The sequence below is a fragment of the Metopolophium dirhodum genome, unplaced genomic scaffold (assembly GCF_019925205.1).
Source record: "Metopolophium dirhodum isolate CAU unplaced genomic scaffold, ASM1992520v1 scaffold14, whole genome shotgun sequence".
Classification (NCBI taxonomy): Eukaryota; Metazoa; Arthropoda; class Insecta; order Hemiptera; family Aphididae; genus Metopolophium; species Metopolophium dirhodum.
This window is the reverse complement of record NW_026869901.1, coordinates 1-21,438: the sequence shown is the minus strand read 5'-3', so window position 1 is coordinate 21,438 and position 21,438 is coordinate 1. Positions and strand designations below refer to the sequence as shown.

The 21,438-nt window shown below is 32.4% G+C and overlaps 3 protein-coding genes across 5 annotated transcripts; 1 reads left to right on the top strand and 2 right to left on the bottom strand.

The window, feature by feature from the left end:
* Window positions 1-2,397: 2,397 nt before the first annotated feature.
* LOC132953334 (fatty acyl-CoA reductase wat-like) lies at window positions 2,398-4,574 on the bottom strand. The gene is made up of 7 exons (XM_061025832.1): window positions 4,440-4,574; window positions 4,036-4,163; window positions 3,842-3,951; window positions 3,474-3,663; window positions 3,128-3,388; window positions 2,549-2,806; window positions 2,398-2,476 (listed from the first exon to the last, which is right to left on the bottom strand). The coding sequence occupies exons 1-7, from the start codon at window positions 4,572-4,574 to the stop codon at window positions 2,398-2,400; spliced, it is 1,161 nt and encodes a 386-aa protein (XP_060881815.1).
* Window positions 4,575-11,599: 7,025 nt separating this feature from the next.
* LOC132953333 (uncharacterized) lies at window positions 11,600-12,685 on the top strand. Its single transcript, XM_061025831.1, has one exon. The coding sequence runs from the start codon at window positions 11,600-11,602 to the stop codon at window positions 12,683-12,685; it is 1,086 nt and encodes a 361-aa protein (XP_060881814.1).
* Window positions 12,686-13,045: 360 nt separating this feature from the next.
* LOC132953335 (uncharacterized) lies at window positions 13,046-21,425 on the bottom strand. Of its 3 annotated transcripts, none has more exons than XM_061025834.1 (4): window positions 14,293-21,425; window positions 14,182-14,238; window positions 13,170-14,122; window positions 13,046-13,111 (listed from the first exon to the last, which is right to left on the bottom strand). In XM_061025834.1, exons 3-4 carry the CDS (start codon window positions 13,773-13,775, stop codon window positions 13,046-13,048), a joined length of 672 nt encoding a protein of 223 aa, XP_060881817.1. In that variant the 5' UTR covers window positions 13,776-14,122; window positions 14,182-14,238; window positions 14,293-21,425. The 3 variants fall into 3 exon arrangements, with proteins under 3 accessions (XP_060881817.1, XP_060881818.1, XP_060881816.1); XM_061025835.1 differs by having other exon boundaries at window positions 14,182-14,385; window positions 14,442-21,425; XM_061025833.1 differs by having other exon boundaries at window positions 14,182-21,425.
* Between the last annotated feature and the right edge of the window lie 13 nt (window positions 21,426-21,438).

Here is a 21,438-nt window from a genome sequence, read left to right as displayed (position 1 = left end):
CTATTCACGGGGACTATTTGTTGACTGTCTCAGTGGCCGCCGTGAATAACAACTACTGTTTTTGATAGTGAGTTTTGAACACTTTTTACAGGTTTCACGGAGTGTTGAAGTTGTTAGAGTGTGACAGATAGCATTGTTGATAGTCTTTCTTGTATTGTATATCATTAGTTTTGCATATTAAAGTGTTTAATTATACTTAATTAGCGTAAATGTGTGACAGAGATGTGATGGTGGTCGTGCGCCCTCTGTTGCATCTTTCAGGCGTCTCCTCGCGTACGCAGCTCGATGTAGTAACATTGTCGTCGGACGGTGGCGCTGCGGCGCCCGGCGAACGGCAGAATTGTTTTGCTAATTGATCACTGTGCGCGCTGTTTATAATATGTAATAGCGGTTATTTAGCGAACATTAGTTATGGGTACACTCTGTCTCGTTACATACTATAGGTTTAAAAATAATTTTAAAATTCTGAAATTGAAAAATATTTTTTTTTAATGAATATTAAAAAAGGTGGGTAAGTGGGTGTTGCTCTGCTGTACAGTACATTACAAGTGGGTCACTGTAATGGATGGTGTTAAATTTGAATTCAATGATATAATATCAGATATTGCATAAGAAAAACGATTCTGGGCGAAAACGGCATATTACGAAGTAAGAATATTTGATGATATTATTGTGAATAAAGTAATTTATATATTTAGGTGGAATCTTGTTTTAAATTATCAATCTTTAGCTATAAATGTTGAACATTTTATAAATTTTTAACTACAAAATAATTATTAAATTTTGTCAGAATTCGAACTTTAAAAGCTTATAAAAAATATTGTGTCTATATATATTTTTGATATTTTTCAACGGCTATTATAACAATATATCAGGAGCCTTGCATTACAATTTCACGCTCTTTTGCCCAACAAACAAAAATTTATTGATATTTATAAAAAAAAACCAAAAAAATTGAAAACTGACAATGTCCGTAAACAGCTCAAAAATAGTCAACATTGTATGGTGTAAAGAAAATGAAAATGTAAACATTCAGAAGAAATGTCATGTATCTGTAGTTATTCGTTTTTGAATAACAATAAAATAAAAAAACCGCTACATGAGATATCGAGTAATATCCAATATGAATTTCAAACGCTCATAAAATTTAATTTGATTTGCTTGACATTTTTTTTTGATAAAGGTAGACGAACTTATGAGGAACCTTGTATAATATTTTCAAACCTTAGATTTAAAAAGAAAAATGTTTATGAATTTTCAACTCAAAATAGTTTGCTAATTTTCGTGATTTTTCCATATTTTGTCAAAATTTATACTTTAAATGCTTATAAAAAGAATTGTGCCTTTATATTCTTAATATTTTCAACTGCTATTAGAACGATATATCAAGAGCCTTATATTAAATTTTCACGCTTTTTTATCCAAGAAATAACATTTTATTGATATTTATAGAAAAAAAAACTAAAAAAATTGGGAACTGAAAATGTCCGTAAACAGCTCAAAATAAGTCAAAATATTTGGAAAATGTTATGATGTATAGAAAATGCTTATATAAACATTCAGTCAAAATTTCATGTACCTACGATCATTTGTTTTAAAGTTGCACCAAAAACCAAAATCGATTTTCTCAAAACAGATTTTGCGTAAAAATTCCCGTTTTTCCATAATTTTTCTTTTGTTTTTCACGTCGCTTGTGAAAACTACTGGGAAATTTTTACTTTTGACCTCCCAAAGTACCAACTAGATTCACTTTCCTATCAGAAAAGTTACTGTTGAAGAAAATCCAAGCACTTTTACTGTCCTAAAAAGTGATGACAGACACAAAAAAAAATTTTAAAAAAACACTCATAATTGTAAAATCAAATACATTCATCGCTTCGCTCAGAATCTAAAATACATGGTATAACTTTGAAACTTTATAGTTAGAAATTATACACTTATACGCTTGCACAGGGCCTTAACAATAGGGGGAGAGGCGTGAGGTGCCTACGCCCCGAGAACAATTCCTGGGGGAGGGGGGAAATGAAAATAATTGAATTTTATGTTAAAAATTACAATAATCGGTGTATTGTATATTTTATTTACAAAAATGTTAACATTCTTTATATCTTCTAATTGAAGAAATCGTTGAAAATAATATCTAATAATTATAATATTTTTATATTAAAGTATCAAACCAATTATAGTAAGCTAATCAGGTGGTAAATACAATCGATCTACGTACACAAAGTCCTTATAATTTAGAAATAATTATTATACTATAGTATTATATGTGTCCGCAGTATTGGTGAAAATATTATTATATAGAGAAAAAAGGAAAGAAGACTGGTTGTTGGAGCGCGGTTTTGTAGTTGCTGTTACAATATTAATAATAATGATAATAGTCGCATTTGGTATTTACAGCACAAACATCCAACATACTTGAAATACAATGTAAATAATAAGAAAAATGCAGAATTGATGCAACCAGAATAACCTAAAAACAATAAACAAAATAATAAGATGCACGTTATTTAATTGAATATACCAAATTTTAAATCTTATGTACTTTCGGTTTTTCGATAATGCTCTAGTCATGTTATTTAAGTCTTCCTGTAGAATATTTTTTCTAATTCCGTAAACCATAGTTTGTGTATAGGATTTCCAATCGAAGTCTTCGAAACCGAACCAAAATGTCTTACGATCCTCTTGACTTAATAACGCCCATAATTTCCGAGTATTACTGTTGTCAAATTTCCATTCCCTCGTCATAAACACTTCAAACGTATCCATCATTTTATCTTGTTTTTTATAAATTTTCAACATTCTAAATGTATAAATATGATCATAAATATATTAAACCTTTATATCTGTTAAAGTTTTTATAAATCTGTGGTAAATGGCTTGAATAATTAATAATGCTTATTGCTTAGTTTAATGCCTATGGTATGCCTTGTAATATATCTGACCAAAATAAAATTGGAAGAACTAAGACTTTAAAATGTGTGACCTATTAAAAATGACTATATAAAATAACTATAACTATACAATTACAAACGGACAAGAAAATCATACCTACATAATTTATTTGTATGTTAATTCAAACGAAAATCAATGTTTTGAACGGTAATATTATTAGGTTACTTACTTTGTATTTTTACCACAAATAATCAACGACAAATCTACAAACGCAGCAGGTATACGGTGTAACAAAAATCTCATAATATTGATGAACCAATTATTGGCAGAAAATATACAAAATATATACCATATTGATTGCAACGGAGGCGCCTGATAGTAAGTTTCATAAACATAGTTAAAGAACGTCAGCCAATGTACTGGGCTGTCAAAACTAGACACGTAATTATAAATTTTTGGTTTCTTGTTTTTTTCGTTACCATCTTGATACCTTCGACAAACAGAATAAAATATAAACGATCACGTTTCAAATGTAAAAAATATCATGTAAGTACAAATATGTATAAAACGCATACCGGTTTACCGTATCCCACATTACGGTAATTAGTGCATTGGCAGTGTAGTCAATTGGGACAATATCGGTTTTTTTATCCATTGACATTGCAATTGCTCTTAAAAATCCAAGCATGATTGAATTAACTACATAAACTAACCCTTGCACATTATTCATCCAACCTGGTTCTGGTTCAGATTGTGTGCACCCTACTACAATACCGTTGTTTAATATCTTAGATTACACGTTTCGATTAAAATAGTATGTAAATATAATAAATCAACTCAAAAGATAAATTTTGTTTTTTGTTTGCAAAAATATTATTAACAATGAAAATCAAACATAATTAATTTATAACGTATTTTCAAACTATAAACATGAAAATCTTACTAATTGAAGGACGAAACACTGAAATTGGCAATTGGTTTTCATTTGTTGATATCATATTTTCTGTGAGCGCTTTAGTGAAAGTGTATGTATTAGGCCAATCTTCCAAAACGCTATTTTTCACGGAATATATTGTATAAATTAAAAACTAGCAGTTATATAAACACCTAGTATGCAATTAAAAATAAATTATTTACTTGCTAGTTTTTTCATCGATTTCAATTAATTTTTTTAAATCTTTGACTGATATTGAAACGGGATAGAATTCTTCTTTAATTTCACTTCTCGGACAGTGAGAATAAGCGGTTGATACATAAACAAAACCCTGAAAAAATTAATAGTTTATATACGATTTCCGTGATTTTTTTCACACATTTTTCTTAATTACCGTAATATTTAATTATTATGTTAGTTATTTTGAATTTAATTTGTCTTAAACTATCCAAAAATTCAATTTTGAAAACGTAAAATAAAGGTAAGTAATAAAGGTTATTTTATATTTTTATTGGTATTTTTAAAAAATAGTTAAATTAATCACACTGTATCCTAATTCGTATTAAATAAATATACATTTTAACGATCTATTTCTATTTTCTATTACCTTAAGATAATTCATTTTCGCCGCTAGTGCTAATACATTTTCTGTCCCTTGGATGTTTAGTTTTGTTGCCATATCAAGAGTTTCATTAAATTTGACTGTAGCAGCACAATGAAATACGAAATTCACATTTTTCATCAGCCGCTAAATGACCACTCCTTTCAGTCTTCACCCTGTTTTTGTATAATGTTTAATATAACGTAAACACACACATACTTTTGTCCGACGACTGTACCCTAACCTACAAGATCACCGCTGAATGACTATTGTTAAACCAAACATTTTAACACACAAGCGTATAACGTGTTACAGTCGTACTGACCTACATAATATTGTTCGTCTTAAAAAATGATCGCATCAGACAAGTGAGTAGAATCGGTATCTACCCTGAGTCTTTTGTAATACTCAGTGCAGACCAAGGACGATACGGTCATTTGATTACATGTGTCAACCCCTACCAGGGATGTTTACCCCTTCCAGGGTAAAAGAGTCTTTTTTATAATAATAATAATCACTAAAGACCCAGGACAAGTCAGTCTGTCAACTTGTACACTACCATTCAGACGTTATATTTTTAAAAATGTTTAAATGCAACGAGTGTTTATCCATTTTCTCTCGGAAAGATAATTTAACTAGGCATTTAAAGAGTCATAAAAAAAAAAAAAATTCAAATGTTCGGTTTGTGGTGTTTTATTTGTTCGAAATAACAGTCTTAAAAGACACACGAAAAATATGCATGGTAATCTACGAAAACATATGAAAAAAAATAATGGTAAGTACATGGTTATAACTTAAAAATATTTTGTACCCCATCGATCATTTTTAAGGAGTTGTGTTTAGGCAATACGTAGTTATTCAACCTGTATCATTTTTAAGGACCTTAGAAAATTATTTGTAAACATTTACGTAGTAGTAGTGTTCGGGGTGTATATTTTCTTTTTATTAATATTATTATTATTTTCCTAGATGATATAATGTTTGAAGACGACGAATCGTGCGCTAATGTCGACTTTCAATTATAACAGAGATCAGAAATATAATACTACAAACTGCGGACACTTGTGTTTAAAATTTTTATCATGTACACGTTGACGTTAAACGGGAACTCGAGCGAATTGTCATGCGATATTTTTCCACCACTAGAAGTAGAAAACACAGCACAAATATGTCTTTTGAGCTTACAGACAAATAATTCGATACCAAACATCGAACCCGGTTGCAATACTATCGGTTTCCGAAATATCATCAGTCAAAATGATTACGTTATCATACCTACGGGGTCGTATGAGTTTGATAATTTAGAGTCTTTTATACAAAAAAATGTGCCCGAATATGTCGATTGGTTTGAATTAAAAACAAACAATACCACATTAAAGTGTATGCTCTCGTGTAGTCATGATGTGGACTTGGGCGTCGAGAATAGCATAGCGAAATTGTTGGGTTTCGGAAATGTTGTATACACCACGGGTCTTAATCATGAATCTGAAAGTACGGTCAAAATAATGAAAATCAATAGTATAAAAGTAGAGTAATAATATACCCACTAATGACCTACCTATAATATCTTCATCGAATAAGACGGACAACAACAATATAAACTTCGCGTCTGCTGTCGCCATGGAAAAAAACCCCAGCCGTGAACAAGCCTTAGTCTTTAACACTATTGATGGAATACCACAAAAAGATTATGTTCTTGCAATAGGAAAAATTGTTTCTCCTAAAAATATAACTTTTATCTCTAGAATCTCGAATAATCGTTTTTGCATATTTCTGTCCAGCAAACAAATACTCGACAATTTATTTCAAAAAACCCAATCAATCAATATCAATGATCAAACTATACCTATACGCAGATTGCTAAACCCGGCAAAAAGATACATTATATCAAACGTATGCCCATCTATACCCAACCAAGCAATCACAAACGCACTAAACGGCTTAGACATTTTTCCCATATCTCAAATCAGCCACCTCAAAGCGGGTATTAACATTGAAGGTTTCGAGCACATAATGAGCTTCCGAAGACAATTATACATCAAACACGAAGACATTCCTAAACTCCCCAACTCATTAGTTATTACAACAAACGAATCTCAATTCAGAATTTTTTTCACCGATGATATAGTTACTTGTTTTATATGCAAAGCTAGCGGGCATACCTCAAATAATTGCAAAAATATAAATGCTACACAAGGAAAAAACTCATCATCTAGCCCAAACAAACCCGATGAATACGCTATAAATCAAACCGAATTAATTGAAAATATCCGCTCTCTGACAAGTCCAACCCTTGATATCCTTGACCAAACCAAATCAGACTTGACCGAAGATTTCGAAGAAACCAAATTTTTCCCTCTAACTCAAAACCATCTCGATGAAGCACTTTTCCACTCACCAATTGAAACACAAAAAAGACTTATGTCTGATTCTTCATCATCTAAACCTCCAGATTCCCCTAATGCTTTACCACCATCTACCTTAGTTAAAAAAAATGAAAAAACCATCAAGAAACCAAAAATACAATCTCGCTCAAATTCCTCTAACAGTCTCGATATAAATTTGGACGAAAAACTAAATCCAATCATCGAATACTTCACCGCAAATGAGCACTTACCAATCACATACATTCAATTTAAATTCATTCTGGACAATTTCAACAATAAATCAATAAACATTCACACACTTATCGAAGATACAAACACAAGCATCCCTATCTTAATGGACATAATTGAACATATTCATCCTAAAATAAAAGACAAGTCACTCAAAGCACGTATAACAAAGCTAAGAAATCTACTTTTCCAATCTCAACCTCTTCAGCAAAGTTCCACCTAAAACTAAATCTGCCTATACAAAATATATCAAAACCACACAAACAATTTCTAAATCTTCGAACTTCTTAACCATGGACTCTATTATTCAATGGAATATAAACGGCCTACACAAACACAATACCGACATCCACCGAGCAAAAGTTCTCATCCAACCAATCGCCTTCTGTTTTCAAGAAACCAATTTAAAACCCAACACTATTTTTCCTATAAAAGGATATAATGGTTTTTACAAAAATCGTCAAACATTCCTACGTGCAAGCGGCGGTGTCGCTATTTTCGTCAATAACATCATTGAAAGCACCGAAATTCATGTCCAATCTCCTCTAGAAGTCGTTGCTGTCTCTATACGTCTCAAAACTCCCCTATGCATTTGTAACATTTACTTACCGGATAGTACAGATCTATCACTCAACGACCTCAATGATATAATTAAACAACTACCCAAACCTTTTCTTTTCCTCGGCGATTTTAATTGCCGAAACCAAAGCTGGGGATCCAATCACACCGATTCCAGAGGCAAAACGTTCGAAAAATTCCTAGAAAACGATCAAATAACATTACTTAACTCCGGGGAATACACACGCCACAATGCAGCTCACAACTCTTTTTCGGCCATTGATCTCACAATATCAAATAGTGCTTTCGCTCCCAAAACCGAATGGAAAGTCCTAACAGAATACAGTACCAGCGACCATTGGCCAATAGCCATAAAAATTCTTAACGAATTACCCAAAATACACCCACTCCCAAAATGGCGCCTCAGAAATCCAAATTGGAATCTATACAGCGATATTATAACTCAAAATCTTTATGATAAGCCATTTAATCTTGAATCAGCAATGAACCAAATTCAAATCAACCTAATTATTGACCATTTTTGCAACATTATACTAGATGCCGCTAACAAGACCATTGGCAGAACCAATACACAATTAAAAAGAAAATCCGTCCCCTGGTGGAATAAAGATTGCAATGATGCAATTAAGACATATAAAAAAGCACTAAACCGATTCAAAAAAACCAAACTAGCTAACGACCATATAAACTTAAAAAAAGCGCGTGCTCAAGCAAGATTCATTACAAAAAAAAGCAAAACAGAATCGTGGCAAAAATACACGAGCTCAATTAACCCTAACACATCCCCAACGGAAATGTGGAATAAAATTAAATCGATTAAGGGCATAAATCATCAACCACTACCACCAAACTTACATTTTAATGACGATACTCTCTCACTACCTTCAGATATAGCCGAAGCATTTGCACAACAGTTCAAAAAAAATAGTGACTGCTCAAATTATGACCCAGAATTTATTAAATTCAAAAATACCGTCGAAGATAACCTCAAAAAGGAACTAGAAATCAACTTCCACGAAGAAGATAACCACCTTAATATGCCCTTTAGTCGAAATGAACTCTATACTGCCTTATCCGGATGTAAAAGCAAAAGCCCCGGTCCCGATGGGATTCCTTTTTCTTTTATCCAAAACCTACCCACAATAGGTCATGATATTCTTCTCCAAATATTTAATATTATTTGGATCAGAGGTATATACCCTGATCAATGGCACAATTCGATTATAATACCGATCCCTAAACCCAATAAAAACAAATTTGATATTATCAATTATAGACCTATTTCACTTATTAATACAATAGCAAAAACCATGGAAAAAATGGTCAATAAACGACTAATTTGGCACTTAGAAACATCTAACCTAATAATTAAGGAACAATGCGGCTTTCGCAAAAACCACACTACCATTGACATACTCGCCACCCTCCACACGGATATCTGCAATGCTAAAAATAAAAAACATCACCTCATACTAATATCTTTAGATTTAGAAAAAGCATATGACATGGTATGGAGGAATAGAGTCCTCGAAATCATACAAAACAGTGGCATAAACGGCAAAATGTTTCTATTCTTACAAAATTTCCTAAAAAATCGCAAAATCCAAGTCAGAGCCCTATCAGAACTATCAAAAATCCACCAAACAGAAAATGGACTACCCCAAGGGTCTGTTATTAGCGTTACAATGTTTTTATTGGCCATCAATGACATTTTCAAAAACATACCGAAACCCACAAAACATCTACTATTCGCCGATGATTGTCACATCTACTGCAGCGGACAAAACACCAAAACAACTGTGGATATATTACAAGACGCACTAAATATACTCCAAGATTGGTCTCACAAAACTGGCTTCAAATTCTCTGCTGGTAAAAGCCAATGTATTACCTTCCATACTAACCCTAGAGCAAACATACAATTTCACCTTAAAAACTCCCCAATACCCATTTGTGAAAATCTCCGCGTACTTGGAATGATATTCGACAATAAACTAAGATGGGGCTCACACATAAAAAAGCTCAAAAGTACATGCAAAGTCCGAATGAACATCATAAAAACACTTACCCACCATACATGGGGCGCCAAAACGAAATCACTTATAACAGTCTATAAATCCCTTATATTATCACAAATACAGTATGGTGCCCAAATTTATATTACAGCCAAAGAAAAGCTATTAAAAACATTGGATCCAATCCACAATGAGGGTATTCGTCTATCAATAGGAGCATTCAGAACCAGCCCCATTGACAGCATTCTATGCTATGCTGGAGAACTTCCCCTCAACCTACTTAGAGAAAAAGATCTCCTAAATTATGGAATAAAAAGAAAAAGCACTCCAAACCACATGGGATACAATAACTTTTTTAACGACAAAACCACAAATTTAATTTTTCCAATAAAAAACCCCGTATTATCTATACATGACATCTTCTTCCAACTAATCAATAAACACACCATACACACATCTGTCAAAAACAAAATCACATACCCAAACCATCCCACTTGGTTTTGGAAAATCAAAGTCAATACTGAGCTTCTACAACTTAACAAACACGACACAAATCCCAATATTATCACCTCGCAATTTTATGAAATTATCCAAGACAAATATTCACACTTCGAAAAAATATACACTGATGCTTCTAAATCCACTCAAGGTGTTGGATTTTCAATAATCCAAAAAAATATCACACTCCTTCACAAGCTCCCACCGGAAACTTGTATATTCTCGGCTGAATCTCAAGCCATTAATGAAGCTATCATATTAGCCAATACTATCAACTCAAACCACATTCTAATTTTAAGTGATTCACTCAGTGCTTTACTTGCCCTTCAAAACCCACTACCCTCAAACGAAACTACCCAAAATATCCAAATAATATTTAAATCGACCACCAAAAACATCGAATTTATGTGGGTTCCATCACACATTGGTATTACTGGCAATGAAATGGCTGACAAGGCAGCTGACCTTGCAACCAAAATTATCCTCCACCCAACAATTTCCGACCTACCGACTAATGACATTAAATCATCCATCAAACGCAAAATACATGCTAGATGGCAAAATCATTGGGATGCTATTCCGCCTACCAACAAGCTGAAATCAGTCAAGAAAGACACAAAAAAGTGGAACCCACCGTACTTCCTCAACAGACGCCAAGAAGTTGCCATCACAAGATGCAGAATCGGACATTCCTTCACAACCCACGCTTTTCTCATCAACAAAAACCCACCTCCCACCTGCGACGAATGCCATGCCGACCTCTCAATACAACATATCATCCAGGATTGCTCAAAGTACAGGGACGCAAGAAACAATCTAGCTATACCACCGAATATGGATGAAGCACTAAACGAAAATAATATTTTTAAAATTATCTCTTTTCTTACTCAAATCCACCTAATAAACAAACTTTAACAATGTAAAAACCCTTTCCGTAGTCATTAAGCTATACAATTTTTTTTTTTTTTGTCTTGTACTCTTAATTCAAGCTAGGCTAATGACCTGTGATGTCGAAGCCTTATTTTCCTAATAAAAAAAAAAAAAAAAAAAAAAAAAAAAAGTAGAGTGCAACTTGATTACTGGTTCATTTTGTGACGGAGCACCGAGCCAGATAATACACGAACTCTATCCAACTGTTCCACCAGGCTATAAAATCGTCAAGGTACCTAGACATCCAGTTTTTTATGGTCTCAACACGACTTCAATATCTAGAGTAAATATCGTATTAAAAGATCAGAACGATTGTCTAATAAATCTACGCGGCGAACCAATTACGATTCGCTTGCAAATAACGCGTGGGTATGGCACTCAAATTTAACATCAATATAAAAAGAGCTACAATCAAAAAACCCATCAGTATTGTATCTACAGTCAAGAAGTCAACATCCAAACCGAAAAAACCCGAAACCAAACTCACGAAAAATAATTTAAATTTTCTTCGTTCCTTGAAAATGTAATCATGGATGACTCGTATTTAGACGTAGCAGCCGGCTATGTCGACGAGTGTAAAATAACACAAAAGAATTATCATTCGTTCACCCCATATTCAAACATGTCTTTTTCTAATAACGATGAAATTAGAATAAGTGTTTTAAACATGGATTCTTACACTTTTCCGTGTGAGAGTTATCTGTACATCGAGGGAAAAGTAAATAAACCTACCGATGCTGTTGGAGACGTTAGTTTTTCGAATAATGGATTGGCGTTTTTATTCTCCGAAATGCGATACGAGATAAACGGAGTAGAAGTACAGAAAATAAAATCACCCGGAATTTCGTCTTGTTTGAAAGGTTACTGTTCATATACTCCAAACGACTTGAACGCGCTGGAGAATGCGGCTTGGGGGTCGTCGTTGGGTAGTAACGATAATAATAAAAATTTCATGGCCAACAATGTGTTTACCGGCTGCGTTCCACTGAAACATCTATTTGGATTTTTTGAAGATTACAAAAAAATATTACTTAATTGTAATCAACAATTGATTTTGAATCGCTCGTCAACCGATTTCGACACATTACACGTTACTGATAACTCTGAGAAAAATAAAAAAATTACCGTCGAACTGACTAAGATATTATGGAAGATGCCTATTATCAAAGTTAGTGATAAAGAAAAATTAAGACTGTTAAAAATATTGGATTCTCGTAAAACGTTATCGTGCGCGTTCAGAACCTGGGATCTCTGCGAATATCCAGTGCTACCTAAAAATACTTCACATTCGTGGACTGTAAAGTCTAGCAATTTACTCGAAAAACCTAGATTTGTATTGATAGGATTTCAAACGGATCGAAAAAATAATATAACCCTCGATGCCGGTCGATTTGACTACTGTAGGTTGAAAAATCTTAAGGTATACTTAAATTCTGAAGCGTATCCGTACGAAGATTTCCGAGCAGACTTCCAAAACAAACAAACTTCGATACTGTATAAAGCTTACACAGATTTTCAAAAAGAGACTACTGCGAGCCGTTACTGTCAAAACATATTTATCAAAACCATGTACCAATCGTCGTTGTCGATCTATCGCATCAAAACGACAATGTGAAGTCGTCAACCGTGGACCTACGTATTGAATTTGAGACTGATATTACCATACCTGAAAAGACTGCAGCCTATTGTCTCATCTTACACGACCAAATTATAACTTATAACCCATTTAATGGTGGTGTAAGAAAATTGTAAATAGTTTGTAAAATAAAAATACTTTTTTTTAAATTTCATGTTTTTTCTTTTTATTATATAATAAAATATCATATTACAATAAAATATTACATTATGTTTTAATACAAAAATAATGACATAATAAAAAAAAAATAAAAAAAACAATATTGTAAATATAAAGTTTTATAAATTATTGTCAACAATATGAAAATTACATAATAAAATATTATAGATGAAAACTTAATCAGCGGGTTGCTTTTGCCCTTTTACGTGCTAGGAATTCCCTCGTCGTCAGCCTGTTGACTTCAGGCTAAAAAAAATTTGTTTTCTTTAGTATAAAATAATATGTAAAAATAAAATTGTATTACCTTAGTTTCGATCGAAGAAGATAACCAACCCCTTGCCAATTGTTTGACTGCTTTAATCTTCAAATCTGCTATTAAACAAAGACCAGCGAACGGAAGTTGTTCTTTCAATTCTTGGACATCGATACGGGTCAAATAATCTTCAACATGGTTTATTTTTGTATCTTTGGGTAACGGCATTTCCTTTCCAAGATACATTGCAATTTTACTGGCCTGATTTAATGCAGTAGACCGTGTGTATACATTTTTCATCTGAATGACTTCTTCAATAGCATCACTTAATTGCAAGATCCTTGAAACATTCTCTTTAGTTAATTGCACATCTTGATCCTGTTGCAAACACTTTATTGAGAGAACGTTGTCACCGTTGTATTCTTCTATTGATATCAATTTAAACTCCTCCAACAGTAAATGAGATGGTAGTAAAAAATGTATGTTGTTAAGAGCTATATTTAGAGATTTATATAATTCAACACTCATTTTAACACACTGCAAGTTATTTGAGACGCATATAACGCAATTTAACAAAAAATCAGGATCTAATCCTATATTTATAAAAATATTGCTATCAACAAAAAATGTAGTACAATCGATCAGATTATTAGCCATTTTTGTTATGTACGTTCACGACTGTCTCGAAATAAGTTAGTAATAAGGCACACGCGACTCGTTTGACGGAAGACTCACGACTGTCTTGTGGTGTGATACCGGGGCGCTAATACCGCTAGTATTAATGGGGTGGGTGTATTTAGATAGGTGAATCTCAAGGTGGTCCCGCCCTTTTTATGGGCGGGAGTAAAAACATATATGATTTAGAGAAAAAAGATTTTTTTATTTTTTAAATATTATACAAACTGTATATATCAAAACAAATATTGAGAAAAACAATTGTTTTCGTCTGCTATATTGTCGGCTTCTATTGGTGTCATCGCTGAATAATATGTCTCGAAAAAATCCTAAAAAATTAATACAATTATATTCAAGGTTTCAAATGATTATAATATACTTTCTTTACTTTTAAATTTTTTGTTTCGTCTCTGGCGGGGGCGGGTCCATCGTATTCATCGTTCACCTGATTATAAAGTATATTTATTATTATTATTATTATTATTATTTATAAGATTACCGTCTTCTTTGACTGTTTGCTTGGCCGAGACATACAACTCTGAGTAAACGGAGGCGAGAAGAAATCTTCCGGACCGTAATTTTCTTCGACACCCTAATTAAATAGATATTTTAGTATAATTAAAATAAATAAAAATCACGCATTCATACTTTTCATGATTTATTAAGTTTCTCCATCCAACCGATTGCTAGTTGGTCAGTTGCAAGCAGTTTTATCTGATTTATAAAACTATATTTGTTCTTCGGTACATGTTTAGATATTAATTCAATTTGAATTCCTTTGATTATTGCTACAAATTCTTCGAGTGTCGCGTCTTTTTCAATATTATAATCATTTTTAAAATATTCCGTTATCTGATCAAGTTGTAATAAAATCATTGGCTAGGTTAGACGGGGTAGGGTGGGGGTTGATGGCGGCGGTGGTGGTCTGCCGGGGTAGTGGGGGGGTGGACAGCAGAACATTATACACGAATATTTTTTAAATAATTACTTTCTGACGTACACATATTAATTGTATTGTGATAACGCATGATAGGGTTGTGCTGTGTGGTCGCCCCGGGTGGAGTGGCGGTCGGTCTGGGTGGTGTGGTGGTGGTGGTCGGTCCGGGTGGAGTGGCGGTGGTCGTGGAGTATGTGTGGCGGTGGAGTTTGTGTGGAGTGGAGTGTCGCCTCTATGGACCCACTTACTACTATCGTTATTCAGAATTAAAACGTTATCCAAGTTTTGCGTTTATCATTATTTAGAACTAAAACGTATACAAGTTTTGCGTTTATCGTTATTTAAAATAGTGTTAATATCTATAAAATTGAAAAATAATAACTAATTCGGGTAGGTAATGGCCCGAATACGAAATATAATATAATCAATTCTTAGATTGTCGCATGAAATAAATGTTTCTACAAAACCAATAGATTTATACCAATAGAAAAAATAGATTTTAAAATATTTCGTTTTGCGTTATTTTTTGGTCAATGATATTCCATAAATTACGTTTTGTTTAATGTCTAATGATATATAATATATTTTGTTAATCGTTATGTTTTGTTTTGCGGTACTTAATTATTGTTTTTGATTATCGCTTTCCGCTATAATTACGTTTACAAATTTCAATCGTTTTTTGTCAAATACGTTATAATCATACGTAATGACAAAATAAATGTGTTGTACGGATAGGCCCATAAACAGCGCGATATACACCAGCTGTAAAACCCACCTTCGCTCAGGAAAAAATTAAAAACAAGTGGTAAATTATAACAGTGTTTCTTGGTTTTAGTGTACCTCAGTAAATTTCTTAAATAGATTTTCATAATCAGTATTTTAAAATTATTCGAAAATACATTAAAGCCCAAATTGAATTAAGCTGATGCATTCGAAAAGTCAAAATTGAAAACTTCCAGAACTTTTCCAAACCATTTAGAAAACTCTCCCAAAAAAACTAATGGAAAACAGAGAATTTTTACGCAAAGCCAGATTTAGACAAATTTGATTACATTTGATAAAATTCGATAGACACATGCAATATTCACCAAATATTTATATTTGCGTTTCTTATACATCTTACAATTTAGAAAATGTTTTGATTATCATCAAAAGACTTGAATGTTTAATAGGTTAGGTTTAAGTTTAATAGGTTCCTCATAAGCTTTTGTTAATGGAAATTTAAATATAATTTGAGCGTAAATCCACAAACATTTTTACGAGTGCCTGAACTTAGAATTTGGCAAAATTCTTTAAGATAACGAATATTTCCAAATCATTTTGAGTTAGAAGCTTATAAAAAAATATCTATTTATATCTAAGACTTAAAAATTGAATATAAGATTCCCCCAGTTTTTCTCAATTTACAAATAAAAAAGTTTACTGTATTTATATTGTAATGAAACGCAATTGGTTGGTATTAAATTGTTTTTATTTATTGATATATCATGTTTTGAACCAATGTGCTCATCATCTTCGTTTTGTATAATTCGAATGTTTTGTATAACAATAATTTATGAATTATATAATATATATAATTATGCCTTAGGGCTGACGGTATTTTTGGTATACCATAAATACCGGAATACTGGTATTTTAAAATTATTTTGGTAAACGGTATACCATAAAAAACCGAACTGTTTCAGTATACTAAAACCTAAATGATTCGGTATACCTAAATACCGTTATGGTACGGTTACTGAAATAATAAATACAATTTAACTAGTATTGATATTTTTTACTTTTATTGTTTCACATTATATACTTTATTATATCCTATAATATATAATATTGCCATTGATAATAGAAAACAGCTTTAAAACCGTTCATTCGGTTTTTACGGTATAACGTTTACCAAAATACCGTCATCCCTAACCGTACAATATCGGTATTTAGGTGTACCAAATCATTTCTGTTTCGGTATACCGAAACATTTTGGTTTTTTGGTTTACCGTTTCAAACCGGTATTGAAATCAATACCGTAATACCGAAAATTATTTTTAATACCATCAGCCCTAAATTATGTAGATGGATACACGATTTTATTATACGCAATAAAATTTTCAAAATGTTAATATCAATCTAAAAGCTATCACTTATTTCTACCATGAATTTATTCACACTGTTCCATGATAAGGTAGTATTGACTAGGTATTATAAGTTAGAAAATATAATATAAACTATTATTATAATAATCAAAATATTCATTAAAATTATAATAAATGCAAAGTTTTTTTTTTTATTTAAATATATTCAATCTGTTTACAAAATAAAAACAATAAGCAATAAGGAGAACATAGAAAAATATATACAAAGATGAATCACGTGAAGAGGAGACCGTTCATTAACAGAACCTCAGATAAATGCAAAGTTAAAAAATTAATAAACCCATCTTAAAAATAATATTAAAATAAGTTACTTTAATACCGATATCAGAAACCATATCATGATTCATGACTTAATATATTGGTAGGTACTCGATATAGGCTGACAGACGTTCCTCGATCAGATTTATTTTTCATATACAATGATATAATTATACCTATCACTGAATTCAAATTTGACACGTCATCCACTGAATCACGTTCATCCCCCTCCTGACTGTATTCGGTGTAGTGGTGTAGTGGTGTAGTAGGACAACTTCTACGAATACATTTTTTCTGAAGCGGATATTTCCCCCATTTTTATTAAAAAAGTTTACAATTTAATATATTATGAATATAATATTATTCAATCTTTAATATAAAATTTTTTTTTATTGTATATGTTCTAATTTGGTCTAAATACAGACAAAAATTCTAAATATTTTCTTAAATATAATAAATTATAGTTATTTATTTTTTAACATTGTATACTTAAAATGACAATAACATTTCTAGGTATTAAAATAATAATAAAATAAATTATAATGTTTAAAACAAATATTATAAATTATAAATTCAGTCTTGTTAAGTATCCGAATACTTGTATTTAAATACTTTTTTTGTATTTCAATACTTTTCTAATACTTTTTGACCATTGTATTTTAAATTCTTAAAAATACTTTTTATTTGTATTTTTATTCTAGAATAGGTACCTATACTACCTAGTACCTACTACATACTTTTTTATTATCGTGGTCTACTTCAAATTCCAATTGCTTATATTTCGGATTGTACTATTTTAAATTTTGTTTCTAGAATATTATTTTTAAATGATTCTAACTTCTGATAATTTATAAATAAGGTTTCGTTAAAATACAAGCATTATTATTATTATGTTCCTAGTGCCCAACTAAAATATACTTAAATTTAAAACCATTTAAAAAATAATTGTATCTTTTTTTTATCTTTATCTTTATCTAGATAAATATGAGTTAAGTTATCTTTTATATCTATCTAGATACATTTGAGTTGCATTATATTTATCTTTATCTAGATAAAAAAGTACTTATCTAATCTGAACACTGCTACAGACTACAACCGGGGAAAGTCTACCTTAAGTGGAATCCAGAGGTAGTACAAGCTACCCGACCCGTAACGACACGCCAGCACGAGAGTACCCCGTGTGGCGATTTGGCGGGGGAGTATTACACGGTACGCAGCGGCAACCAGTACAAAGTACAGGTACCGCAGCGACCAGTCTACACTTTCAACCGCCACCACTGGCTACGACAGCGCGACACAGTCGACTCTCCCACCGCGCCGCAAAGGCACAAGGCAGGACGGGAAGGCAAGTCAAGTCGCGCAAAGCAAGTACCTGCCGCCAGTGGCAACTCTCTCGTTTACCGACCGTCTTAACGACATCTTACCGCCAACGGCCATACCACGTTGAATACACCAGTTCTCGTTCGATCACCGAAGTTAAGCTCTCGACCACAACGTTGATACATAATATACTAAATACTCGACCACACAATACTTGTATTATAATACTATCACCGTCAGTAGTATACCGGTATTCTTATTACACCCGAATAAACGTCCCTCGTGGACTATTTATTCTAAAGTTGTGTTGTGTAATTTTTGTGAGTGTCGCCTTTATCTTGAGACTACAGACAGCGACCGACTTACCACGGACAGCACCTACAGCACTCCACCGCCGTAACCGTGTCACAGGTTTGTAAAGTGTATCTGTGTGTATAGACATATTGTATACAAAAACCAACTATGGTTGATTTAATGAAAAATGGTAGGAGGTCATAGGTATCAATTCTTTCCACCAAAGAGGGATTGACCATCGTTGTTTCACAGAAAAAACGCATGATAATACAGCTTGTGTCTATTAATTGTTTTAAATAGTGTGCACAAAATATATCATATGTGTTGCACGGCGAATTGTATAGGCAAAAAAGGTACATTAGGAAAGTCTTCCATATTGTGTATAACTACATTTTAGCTAATCGCAAGGATTATACTCCAATCCGAAAAAGTTTTTACCACGCCAGTCACCACTATCACCCAAATTCACATTTCTTAGATCCATTCGAATTCGCGAAATAACCTTATTTTCTCAATGAAAAATGTATGATAGGTACACATTTTCAACAGTTACAGGGAGATTTTTAAAACGGTTAACGCCTAATTCAACTTTTACACCGATATTTTGGTGGGGAGAATTGACGTAGGTACAGTTTTCAATAATAAAATAAAATTACTAAAACTTTGAAACGGAGATCAAGTGTAAAATTCTGAATTCACCATAATTCTTAACTCGTTAAAATATGTAAAAAAAAAATCAAAATTAGTTATAGCCTTACAGGCGTTGAGTGCGTACAGTTAAGTACAGTGTTGTGCTTTGTGCGCATGCATATTAACGTAATATCTCAAACTTTATCTCTGCCCTAAGCAGGGGCTACCCGAAGGACCAGTCGATGATGCCTGAACACAATTTCTTAAATTGATGGCCTATGTCACCACTAACGCAATAGGCAGGCGTCGATCTGGACGACCTGGGCGGTCTCCCACACAACGTACGTATGAACGTTGCTGGCGGATCTACGCGGGGACGAATGACGGCACCGAACGTTGACAATAACCAGCTGGGCAGCCTCCCACACAACGTACGTATGTACGTTGCTGAAGGACTTACGCGGGGACGAATGACGGCACCGATGCTGACAATAACCAGATGTCCAGTTCGACGGCGATAATAATAATAATAATAATAATACACAAAAGACTTACGATTGAGTGTTGGAGATTGTAGTTTTAGTGAACATATCTCAGGATTTATAGCAACACACAATATAATAATCAGAATAATAAATATACAGTCGGCAACCGTGTGCACCATAAACTAGTATAAATAATTTTTGTTAGCTTTATTAGCGGATCATACATATAAATAAATACTAATACAGATCGCTGTATTAGTGGATCACAACATATTAAAAACCATGATCGTTTTTATTTTAGCGGACCAGCAACAACAAGAGACGAACTGACAAAAGAATAACAATAATAATGGTCGGGCGTTGGCCGCGTAGAGAAAAAAAAGCAAACTTTTAGAAAGATAACAAATATACCTATCTGGGGCAACATGCCGACAGATAATTCATATGACAACAACACAAAAAGAATAAATAAATATAACAATTTATTATAATAATTCACAATTAACGGAATGAGAGGTATGTATGAAGAGGAAGCTGATAGAGACAGGTCGTCGTCGTAAGCACAGAATTGCATAACGCGATGCGCTAATTGCTTGGCGCGAACAGTAAGGATATCTCTAAAATAATGATTTACGCAAATTGTTTTTCTGCGGCATTATTTTAACTCGTTATAATACGTATTACGTATGTTTCAAAAATAAAATTTAAAAAAACCGTGGGTAGGTAAAGTGAATTTATGCGTATTTTTATACAAAATTAACTGATGTAAAATTTAGTTTTATTTATTCATAGATTGTGAAATTTAAAGTTATACAAAGTAATATGTTAGTTACATGTGCACGTTTATAAAAAAAAATAGTAAGGTGTAATTTATTAAAGCTATTTTTCTTACATTCATTCATCATAATTATTAAAAGTAATCGCAAGTATAGAATAAAAAATAATTATTTTTATAGATTTACTGGAAGTCGTCCACAAAATAAATTTGGAGCACACGTGGAATCTAAAAATAAAAATAAATCAGTTTTACTTAATTTAACTCTTTTTTTTAGATATTGGGTATAGGGAGAGTCTTATATATTGGCCTGCCACCTAAATTGGACCACCTGAATTATACCTGGTTGTTAAACATAAATTATAATAAAAACATTTATACATATGTTTAATACCGTTGTATAACGTCTTTGGGGTTATAACATATTATTATTATTTACATTTTTTTTTAAATGCCCTGGGGCTTTATATTATTTAAACGACCCAATATGTTTGACAATTATACATATTTTACATACTAGATATAAATTATATATATATTATTCATTGATGGAGTCACTTGACTTTTAACTAATATTTGGCAATTTTTGCACTGTGGAACTTCTTTATTTTTCCTTGGAGGTTCCACTTTTATTATATTATGATAGCACAAGTGTTTAATATCATAAATGCCTTTGTTGTTTGCTTGTGGCCCCGAATCTACGAAGAATAATGGAAGCCTTGCAATAGTTCGAACACTAAGCTTATTGTTAGGGTCGACTTTTTTTTCAATTTGAATGTTCGTAACATTATGTACAAAA

Excerpts from the sequence above, each read along its gene's own strand:
- LOC132953333 (XM_061025831.1), top strand. The coding sequence starts at position 11,600 with ATGGATGACTCGTATTTAGACGTAGCAGCCGGCTATGTCGACGAGTGT.
- LOC132953335 (XM_061025833.1), bottom strand. The coding sequence starts at position 13,775 with ATGGCTAATAATCTGATCGATTGTACTACATTTTTTGTTGATAGCAAT. Across the intron at positions 13,112-13,169 it reads CTTCTTCGATCGAAACTAAG|CCTGAAGTCAACAGGCTGAC; the intron begins GTAATACAATTT and ends AATTTTTTTTAG.
- LOC132953334 (XM_061025832.1), bottom strand. The coding sequence starts at position 4,574 with ATGAAAAATGTGAATTTCGTATTTCATTGTGCTGCTACAGTCAAATTT. Across the intron at positions 3,389-3,473 it reads ATGTGGGATACGGTAAACCG|GTATCAAGATGGTAACGAAA; the intron begins GTATGCGTTTTA and ends TGTTTGTCGAAG. Across the intron at positions 2,477-2,548 it reads GCATTATCGAAAAACCGAAA|GTTATTCTGGTTGCATCAAT; the intron begins GTACATAAGATT and ends TATTGTTTTTAG.